The 10647-nt window shown below is 41.2% G+C and overlaps 1 protein-coding gene across 1 annotated transcript in view; it reads right to left on the bottom strand.

Moving 5' to 3' along the window:
* The window catches only part of LOC129164686 (meiotic recombination protein SPO11), a 12673-nt gene extending 3495 nt beyond the window's left edge, over nt 1–9178 (bottom strand). Inside the window, 12 exon segments of the mRNA XM_054745562.2 lie at nt 55–166; nt 465–541; nt 753–790; nt 1125–1190; nt 1193–1223; nt 1305–1414; nt 1528–1564; nt 5093–5179; nt 5447–5555; nt 5656–5722; nt 8394–8482; nt 9077–9178. Of these exon segments, the coding sequence (XP_054601537.2) occupies nt 55–166; nt 465–541; nt 753–790; nt 1125–1190; nt 1193–1223; nt 1305–1414; nt 1528–1564; nt 5093–5179; nt 5447–5555; nt 5656–5722; nt 8394–8457 (798 nt within the window). The 5' untranslated portion in view covers nt 8458–8482; nt 9077–9178.
* Between the last annotated feature and the right edge of the window lie 1469 nt (nt 9179–10647).

The following is a 10647-nucleotide window of genomic DNA, read 5'->3' as shown; positions in this document are numbered from 1 at the left end:
ACATCCTGAAACACCCAAAGGCTCTTCTCTCCATCTGGATTCCTCAACACTCACCTCCTTCTGCCAGTCTGGCTGGCTGGCTACGTAGGGTCGCTTCAGCAGGCTGTTCAGTTTGCTTTCGTCTCTCTTGGTGAGTGGAATCAAGGAGTCCCTGGGAACCCGTAACCTAAAGAAGACAAGTTTATCATCTTTCCTCCTGACGCTTTTCAAGCGCAGCGTGGAATTTGCATCAAGATGGAGCTCAGAGGGAAAGACTGCAGACTGCAATTACAAGCATCTCAAAAGGCCCTTTTCCCTAAATTTGCTCAAGTCGACATATACTTAAAACACCATACGAGTTTAAAAGTGGCTCCTTAAGCGCAACAGCAATGGAAACCAAAACAAACAATCAACAAATCCCCAGAATATAATCCCAACTGAAGGCAGGAGAGGGAAGTAGGAAGTCGTGAATGTTAAGTCCAAACCTCTGCAGGTCAGAGGGGAGGAGGCCTAGCCACATAACGCTGGGGACGGTCAGACTGCGAGCCTCAAATGACATTGCCTGTGGCAAAAAACCCACAATCCCACACCCAGTCACACAAAACGCCTCCAATAAACATACAGATAATCAGCACTGTGTCTCCATAATGTGACTATGGCCAGTGTGTGCTCACAACACGGAGATGGTTACTCCAACGTGTTGTCTCCTTGACACAACAGCTGACGCTGACCAGGCTAGATCTGACAGAGCACAGAAACATAAAGGGACTCACCACCGACCCATACTTGTAGATACACATGATCTCAATGCCTGAAAAAAGAAAAAAAATCATAGGAAGCGACACAGACATGGCAATCAGGAACATACCAGAGCAATTATCCCCTAAGATGGGTAACAGAGCTAAGATCAAAGTAAAGCGTGACATATGCAGGAGGGGAGAAACGTCGGAGGTATGGAGGTTGACGGAAACGGAGCCATCCTGCCTTAATGGGATTACGCCAAAGGGATTACCAGATACATCGGTACCGTGACGCCCCAGACAGATGCTAACTTGGCAGGACATGCAACCAGGCTGTCTCAGGTCATAAAAAGCTGTGGTGGTCTATGTGAACTATGTGTGAGCGTTACACTGATTCACAAGTACCATGAGGATCAGCGTCCACCAAGGCCTAGATGGGAATGTGCAGAGTGTCCCAAAGTTTCCTCACATCAATCGGCTGTTCACATCAGGAACGCCTTTACCCTAACTCAGGAACAAAATAACAATATTTCTGTGACGTGAATCACATTCACAGCAGCAGAGTGTTAAATAAACAGGACAGACGGTGATCATGATGCAAGGAGAGAGCTTTGTGCAGGCATCGTCATCCAGGAGTCTCTGGAATGTCGCATCCTTCTCAACTATCAGGACAAACTTAGCCGAGGATACGATATCTGATGCAGTCAAGGAAGGACCAGATGGACTTCTGTGTCCACAAAGAAACACACGTTGTGTGAATCTGAGAGAAACCATCTGAGAAAGCTGTTCTCAGAAGTATAAAGGATACTCGTGATGCCGCTGATGTTTGATGAAACTGAAACAGCCTGAAACAGAGTCATTAAGTATGGATGATCAAAGACAAGCAACGTAAAGCTAGTTGGACCGACTGAAACACACAGTGTTATAACGATAATACACCTTCTGCAAAATAAAACAGAATAATACAAGTATGAACACTCTGCTGTAAACTAATTACAGTAAAACGCTGTAAAAGGACGGAAAGTTCAGCGTGGAGGCTGAACAGTAGAAATGACACGGAAGGCAGTACGTTACAAAGTAGGACATTTATTTAGTTAAAGACCATTGTTATTAAAGGCTTAATCAGAATGTGAATTTTAGGATTGCATGTTATCTTAGGACCAATCAAAAGTGGTTTGTTAGTACAGGTCTTGCCTCCATGCCACGCCACATTGAAGCAGTCATTTCTGCAAAAGGATTCCCGACCAAGTATTGAGTGGATGACTGAACAGAATTATTTGAAGGTTGACTTTTTTTTTTGTATAAAAGCACTTTTCTTTTATTGGTCGGATGAAATATGCAAATTTTTTTAGATAGGAATTTTGAGCTTTCATGAGCTGTATGCCAAAATCATCCAAACAATAAAAGACTTGAACTACTTCAGTTGTGTGTAATGAATCTAATATATATGAAAGTCTATTGTTTATCAGTACGTTACAGAAAACAATGAACTTGATCACAATATGCTAATTTTTTGAGAGAACCTGTATTTCAGGGACACAAAAAGGAAGTTAATCCTGGACAGTTTGTCTGAGCTTTTACAAGCTAAACTATAAACCAAAAATTATGTTGAATCAGCTCAAGGAGAAGCTTTTAATCTGGCAGCTGAATCCATCAAGGAGCTCAGAACTTCTTTAACAATAAGAGTCACAAGCACTTACCTCAAAGTGTTTTTAAAACACTTAGTTGATGACAATTTTATTGTTTTAATAATTGTTCTTTACTGATAATTGTAATGTGATGGAAGTGGTTACTTTTATTAAATTACCAATAAAATGTGATATTCTATATAAATATGAATTATCAATTTGATTGGTCTTTGAATATTTGATTTAATATGAACTTAGGTTCTTTGGACTCTCAGGGAAACACACTGTATGATAATTCAGAGTCAAGAATATAGATTATAAAAATGAATTTAATTCTATATTTCTAAACTAATGATGACACTAAACAAATTATGATGGATGATGGTTGGACAAGATAACTGAGACAATGAATGAAATGATGGAATGTAAGCTTAGATGTTTTGTAGCAAAACCTTATTAAGTGTCTTAGAAATTAGTGATATCTGGGTTGTAAAATCAGTCTGACTGTGTGGGTTAACAAGCTATCAATTATTTATTAAACCATCTGACGCCATTGTGCAGAATCTACGCACCCTTGTGTGATGGTCCCCGTTCGATCCAACGGGTCAAGAGGTCGGTACGGACAGACTGCCGGTGGCATGGACCTCTGGGTATCGGAGCTCCTAGCTCTGCTGATACCCTCCAGGTGATTGCAGTAATCTGGTGCATCTATTTTGCATCTGATACAACTTGCAAAGGCTTTGACCTTGGGGTCAAAAACGAGGATGGTTCTTTATGCTTTGCTGCCCCGTCGGCCAAACTGTGCAGCTCGTGAGAACGGTATTGTTCAGGAAGTGAACTAGCTTTTATTAACTATTGTTTACTAATTTGGACAAATCAGAGTCTGACAAGTTAAGTGGACGTTATCAACATAGCTCAGACACCACTCCCTTCTCTAAACACAGAGAGATAATTTCTTAAAGCTTCTTTCCGGAGTATTTCTCTCATCCGATGGCACCATTTAGTGGCTGACAAGCATATCACACTCCTTCCGTTTTTTTTAAGATGGCGACTTCACGTTTCGGTTTATAAATGTGCTTCTGTGGCCGACAGAGCTAAAAAACTTTGTTTTACAAGTATTATTCTCATGTCATGCTGTGTTCTCATATATTTATATTTTAGAGACTTTCTTGTCCGTGAAAAGTTCATGAACTCTGCATCAGCCAAGGTATTCCTTAAATTTGAAGCAAGTAAGCGGTATTCTAACTCTATTGGTTAGTTCTGGTCAGCGCTCAGTTTCCTATTGCATGGAGCTCTGTGAGGCGGGGGGCGTACTTAGCAAAAAAAAAAAGACGTATTTTTTACATTATATCACAGTACATAATGAGACAACCACTTTTATGGATTTCTGACAAATCATACATCCTTTCTGAAAGGGGAAAACTCCGGAAAGATACTTTAATGTGAAGTAAAATCTTAATAAACATGAATGTGAAGTAAACATGTTAAAAATTCAAATTCATATTAATGTGCGAATATACTGATAGATTAACATTAAATTCAACGATTACTAATTTGGTGTAATTTGAGATCTGAAAAAAATCCTTAAAGGAATAAATATTCATGTTAACCCATCATTTATTCATGTAGAGTATTGGACACTTCAGATTTAAACATATTGTCCAAAAAAAGATTATATAAAACTTAGAAGAAGAAGAAGAAGAAGAAGAAGAAGAAGGAGAAAATATCATTTCTATAGCGCCTCTCAAGATAAAAATCACGAGGTGCTTCACAAAAACAAAAAATGTAAAGATATAAAAAAGAATTTAGAGAATGGTTAAAAATATATTTGAAATTAGCAAAAAATAGACAATTGTGATTAAAAAATGTTAAGAAAGAGAGAGAGAGAATAGGAAAGAGGGAAATCAGTGGATCCTGAGGAAGGTGGAATAGGTGGGGAGAGCAGAATAAAGAGAGAGGTGAAGAAGGTCATACAAAAGCCAGCTTGAACAAGTGAGTCTTCAGCTGCTTTTTAGAGGAGACCACTGAGTCCACTGATCTCAGGCTCAGGGGGAGAGAGTTCCAGAGTCTGGGGGCCACAGCACCAAATGATCTGTCACCTTTGACCTTTAGCCTGGTGCTGCACAACCAGTAGGCTTTAATCACTGGACCTCAGGGACCTGCTGGGGGTGTAGGGACTAAGAAGATCACCAATGTAAGATGGCGCTTGTCCATGTAAGGCCCTATAGACCAGAACCAGGATCTTGAAATGAACCCTGAAGTTGACTGGCAGCCAGTGAAGCTGGAGGAGAAGCGGGGTGATGTGGGTGTGTTTGTTATAAAACTATAAAGTCGTTTTATGAGACAGGAAAGATAAACTGGACGGGGTTTTAGGAGTGCCTGTATTTATTCTGCATCTAAAGCGAGCGTGCAAACAGAGAATCCTGACTTTGTGTTTCAACCCACAACAAAGTGTGTACCGATGAGAGAATCTGCCTTTTATCATGGTTTTTGTGACGCACCATGACATTGCTGATCCTCCTGATTGGGTGTGACAGGAAGAAGGTTGAACATGGAGATCATTTTATAAAATGAGTGTTATGGTAAACAGCCGCCAGCGGGGCATTTATAAGGTTGTTTTAATGGTTTTATATATAGCAACAGAAACGCGTGGAGCTGAACAAAACACACACATGCTGCTGAGGTTATCTTCTAGACAAGTGGGTTATTTGTTAGTGTGAAAACAAGATTTTTAGTGGAACTTACAGCAGAGGTAGAGCGACTGTCAATCCTCGTGCCGTCTGCCTCCAAATAACACAGATCACCTGAGATTAGGCCCTTGGATGTTGCCAACTACACAAGTTACACAAACACACACAGGTCACACACAGCTGTGGCATGGCCTCTTGGCATTCCAGATTAATCTCATCTTTGTTTGATCAGTAAAACTAGATCTATGCCACAGGTGTTTCCTGAAACATGAAGCAGAGCAAAACTAAAATACTGTTTTAATCTAACAGATCTCATATGTGAGCCGTTAATCAGCACAAGCTTTTACGCTTAAAGGTTTTTGCAACAATGCAAACCATCTTGTAGAAGATGAAGAGTGTGAGGGCTCACCACATGTAGCGATCTGCGGGGAAGCTTCAGCATGCAGGAGATGTCATCTATTATAGCATCCAGGCTCCTCTGGGAACTAAACAGCTGAGTGTTGCTGTAGAAGATGTCTCTGTGGAAGAAAACCTCAAAGTGAGAAGATTTCAGAATGACATTAAGATAAAGATGCAGATTATTTAGCTTTGGTGGAATGTATTTATAAGATAAATGACCTTTTTGTAGCGTAGGAGTTGCTCTGCACAAGTGTGTAGATGACAGAGAGGATCTTCAGAATTTGTGCTTTAAACAAAAGAAGAAAAACATGTTTTGGCATCAGTGATGAGTTGTAGCTAACATTTTCAAAGACTGGATAAACAAAAAAGAAGCTTTTTATGTGGCGATCTGATCCTCAAAGGTCGAGTTCACTGAGAAACAACTCTTACTTGTTCTGATATGATGAGTTTAACATGCAGGCTGAACATGAAAATGGTTGATAATTTCCTGCATCAGCCGCTAATATAAAATAGATGGGACTAGGGTTGCAACGATAATAAACTTTGGTGATTATAGTCTGAGAAATAATCACTGTTTCACGATAACCACAATTATTTTACATTAATCGATTAACATCAGGCTGTGCAGTGGCGCAGTGGTTAGAGCTGTTGCCTTGCAGCAAGAAGGTCCTGGGTTTGCTTCCCAGCCTGGGATCTTTCTGCATGGAGTTTGCATGTTCTCCCTGTGCATGTGTGGGTTCCCTCCGGGTACTCCGGCTTCCTCCCATAGTCCAAAAACATGACTGTTAGGTTGATTAGTCCGTCTAAATTGTCCTTAGGTGTGTGTGTGCATGATTGTTTGTCCTGTGTGTCTCTGTGTTGCCCTGCGATGGACTGGCTCTCTGTCCAGGGTGTACCTCGCCTGATTGCCCGTTGACCGCTGGAGATAGGCACCAGTCCCCCCCGCCCCCCCCCACCCCCACCCGCGACCCTGCGTGGACAAAGCGGGTTCAGAAAATGGATAGATGGATGGATTAAACATCTGTATTAACACATATAAATCACACATTCTGTAAATTATTGATAAAACACATGATTACATTCTATAAAGGTTTTGAACCCCTGAATTATCTATTGCTCCTTTTCAGAGTTTTTGCTTAGAAAAACTTACTCCACTACTGATTTACAATGTGGATGTTTTACCTCCACAAATAACACAAGCCTGGAGGAGTTCTGCTGTGTGGTGGAGTTGCTAACGCTAACAGTTAGTTTCTACTAGTCGAGAGTCGAGACATTCTCTGCTGTTTCTCGGATGCTAAACCAACAATAGCCTTCCCTGTCAAGAGTCAAGATGGATGAGTCCATGAATGTTAAAGAAAGAAAGAAAAATATGTTTTATACAGTGCCTCTCAAGTAAAAAATCACAAGGAACATGAACAAAAAATTCTAAATACAAAAAAAGTGACAGTGTACCGTACATCTGTCAGGCTTTTCTAATCCTAGACTTTCACCGTCTACTTTCTATCAGACGCTGATGCAGGAGATAGGTGTAGGAGATTGTTTTCATGTCCAGCCTGCATGAAAAACTCAGACTGAGTGATTATCAGAAAAAAGAATCATTAAAAATGTATTTCAGTGAACCACACCTTTAATTGTATTTGCCTGAAAAACTTTTTGGAGTTTCTTTAAAAAGACAAAAAGGTTTAACTGTTGACAGCTGGTCAGGTTAACCCTGAAGGATGGAGACACCTTAATGAATGAAGATGCTAAATTTCTACTAGTGCAGTTATTATTACGAATGTTACTTATTACTTATTTGTAATTTCTACTCGTTTGTGTCTTTTTAAGTTTCATCAGTAAGAATATTATTTGGACATGGATAAATTATATTATTGTTATGCAGAACAGGAATTACAGCGAGGTGCTAATTAAATATTATAATGGCTTGCCCTACTAGCTAGTTGTAGACAGATATGGGGAGAAAGGTAGAGCAACACAAAATGAGCCGTCGTTCACTGGATTGTTCTAATATTACTGTTAAATCTGTTCGGCCACTAGCCTCATCTGACTCAGTTGGGGCTAATTTGTCTGGCTGATGATCTCAGAGATGATAACAAGCTGGGATTGTAGCAACTTTTTTCTGTCAGCTCTGCAGATGGATGAGCCATTGTTCTGATTTTCTCTTTTAGCAGCGTTGGGAGTCTAAAATATTCCCTCACAGGAGACTTGAAGCACTTCCTAGATGGAAACGAAGCAGTCCCGGTGGTTGTTAACGCTGGTTCTGCTGCGTGCGCTTATTCGGTTTCACTTTTGCTTTAGTCCGCAAATTTTTTATTTTATTTTATTTTTCTGTCTTGGAGACGTCTTTACAGTGGATTAACCGCAGTGTTTCACACCGTGGTTAATAGTCAAACCAGTTAATCCTTGCGGCCCTAGATGGGAAAAACTGATCTACTTCACACTGTCACTTAACATTCATGGACTCAACTTGGACTTGGAAACAGCAGAGACCATCTCGACTAGTAGAAGCTGACCATTAGCATTAGCTACTCTAACACACAACAGAACTCCTTCAGACTTGTTTTATTTGTGGAGGTAAAACAGCAATGTAGCCACATGGTTGTTGGCCAATCAGAGGAGAGGTGTCTGAACATCAGGCAATAGGACTCCAAATCCTGCCGTTTTAAGCTCTCCTCTCCTGTGGCTCATTTAGTTCCTGAAACCGGAGCGCCAGAGCTTTTGTCCCCCAAACGGTCCCGTAAATTCTAGCATAAACATGCAGTGGCTCACAACGGAAGTGAAATGCTCCACAGAATTTTTCTCCTGGAAGTAGCATATGCTAAGACGCACAGAGTCGATCAGAGTTACAGATGGACAGAGGGGGAGAGAGCATTCCAGAGACGGGGAGCAAAGTAACAGAAAGCTCAGCTCCCCGTGGGGCTGAGACTAATGTAAAATAATAGTAGAGCCTTTCTCACCAGATTTAGAGGCGGATGAAGGACAGTCGCTCCTGATGATGGTGACACAATGTTCTGAACTCATCTGAAGCCCAATGGCGTCATTAAAGCTTTAAAAGGAGAACCTTAGAGAGACTGCATTATGGTTCCAGAGCTCTGATTCATCTAAATCTGAAACCTTTAATTTAAGCCAGGCTGAAAGTTCCTAAAGATAAAACAAGGTTTTGGTTAAAGAAGACCTGACAGTCAGGGCTCTGTGACACCTTATCACAGCCATCGCTTAAGGAACAGGAAGTTAAAAGTGGAAAGTTTTTCTTCCTCAACCGTTTCCTCCTGTAATCTGCCTGAAGCACGTTTTACGTAAATCCAGATCCAGCCAGACCAGAGTTTCCTTTTGAAGGAAATAAAACAAACATATGATCATCCTGTGTGACATTTTTACTATCTGGGTCAAGAATTAGAAGCGCCCGATGGCTGGCTGGTTGAAAGTTGCCCAAACAGAGAACTGATGTAATCACAATGTAGAAGAACATGAGTTAAAACAGAAGCACAGGTAAAACAAGTAAGATGAGTATATTTATATACATGTGACCACACAGCAAATGTCTGATATTAGAGCAACACTAGAGGACCAACAATAACATTAACACATGTTGACATGTGCAGAAGCTGCATGTCAGTGGCGTGTACATAACTACAGTTACCTGACATTGGCCCAACTGGATCGGTTTGGCACCACCAGAGCAGGAGCTTCATCCTTAGACAGACTAGTCACTATCCTCAGGATTACACCTTCGATCTGATTTAAAATCACTGTCCTGGAAATAAGAACGTGGTATTAAGGTTTTCACCTTTCTATCAGTATCTTTATTAGTTATTTCTGGGTTTTACTCAGCTTTTTTTTTCAAAATCCTACACTTTTGTTTATACTGTAACAAAACTACCTAAGAAACAGAACTCATTGTAAGTGAAATCCTACTCAGATTTTTGTCTTTCTGTTGGGTTATTTTTTTAATAAAACCAGGTCACCTTAAAAAAGAAGTCAAACGCACAGAGGGTTAGAGCAATATTATTGTTCAATTTTACTTTGCATAGTGGAGAGACGAAATGAATACACACCCAAGCATGGTTCACAGGATCTCTCAAAGGACTAAAGTCCTGTCAAGAGGTTTTATTCAGCAGACGAGTAGCACACGAACATCACATTCCACGACAGCTACATGGAAAGCTGTTTAAAACAACACCACAATTCCCTCATTTAAACCCAGGTGCATTTAGCCAACATGCAGTTTCTCATGGGAGTATAACTGATAAGCAGACCAGCGCAGTCTGAGGAAGGTCTCGTTATCCTCCCTGTTGAGACGGGAAGGCCAAGCAAAGGATAATACTTGCATTTTAATCAAAGCAACAGATGTTTTACTTTTAAGGCAGTTAAGGCAGCATTCCGTGCTGATCCGTCAACAACTCTCACCTTGATCGAATCCACCTTCTGGGTCAGAGCCTGAATCTCGGCAAAAGTTCCAAGCTTACGGCTCATCTTGACAATTATATGAGTTTGTGCGTTCACAGCACGGTGTAATCCATCCCTGAGCTCCGGGATTGAGCCAATATTCCTCGAAAGCTCATTGATTTTCTGGTAAGCCAGGTAACCGCTCAGGCCAAACAGCAGGAATCCCAACACCAAAACCACGAATATCCAGACATCTTCAGAATCCTCTGCAGACAGTTGAGAGAGGCAGATCAGGTTCCACTGTTTCCAGGAGTCCATGATATACCCAGCTGGCTCTGTCCCAGAGGGGCATCCGGGAGCCCCTTCTCCCGTTCTCATCGTTGAAAAAAATGTTGTCAATCTCGTTGAAAGACCAACTGACCAGATCCTTTTCTAATAATCTCCAGTTTCCAGAAAAAATGCAGAAAGCACCGTGCACAAGACAGGACAAAGAGCATTGGGGTAAGGAGGGAGGGAGAGGAGAAAAAAAGCATCTGTACGCTCCAAGAGCTGGAAGAAGATGACCAATATGTGATCATGAAGAGCCAGTAGTGATCAGTTTCCCAACACATCCCAGATCTTCTCCCTCTCATCAGTGACCCATACTAGTTCACCTACAACCCAAACCGGTCCACAGAGGACGCCATCTCCCTCACACTTCACACAGCACTGAGCTGGAGAACAAAGAGAGCTATGGATGCTCTTCATGGACTACACCTCAGCTTTCGACAACCTTATCCTGGACATCCTCGCTAAAAACTGCAGGAACTACAGGTCTTCGCTCAC

The sequence above is a fragment of the Nothobranchius furzeri genome, chromosome 15 (genome assembly GCF_043380555.1).
Source record: "Nothobranchius furzeri strain GRZ-AD chromosome 15, NfurGRZ-RIMD1, whole genome shotgun sequence".
Lineage (NCBI taxonomy): Eukaryota > Metazoa > Chordata > Actinopteri > Cyprinodontiformes > Nothobranchiidae > Nothobranchius > Nothobranchius furzeri.
Note: the sequence above shows the minus strand (reverse complement) of the source record. Positions and strands in the feature narration are given on the sequence as shown.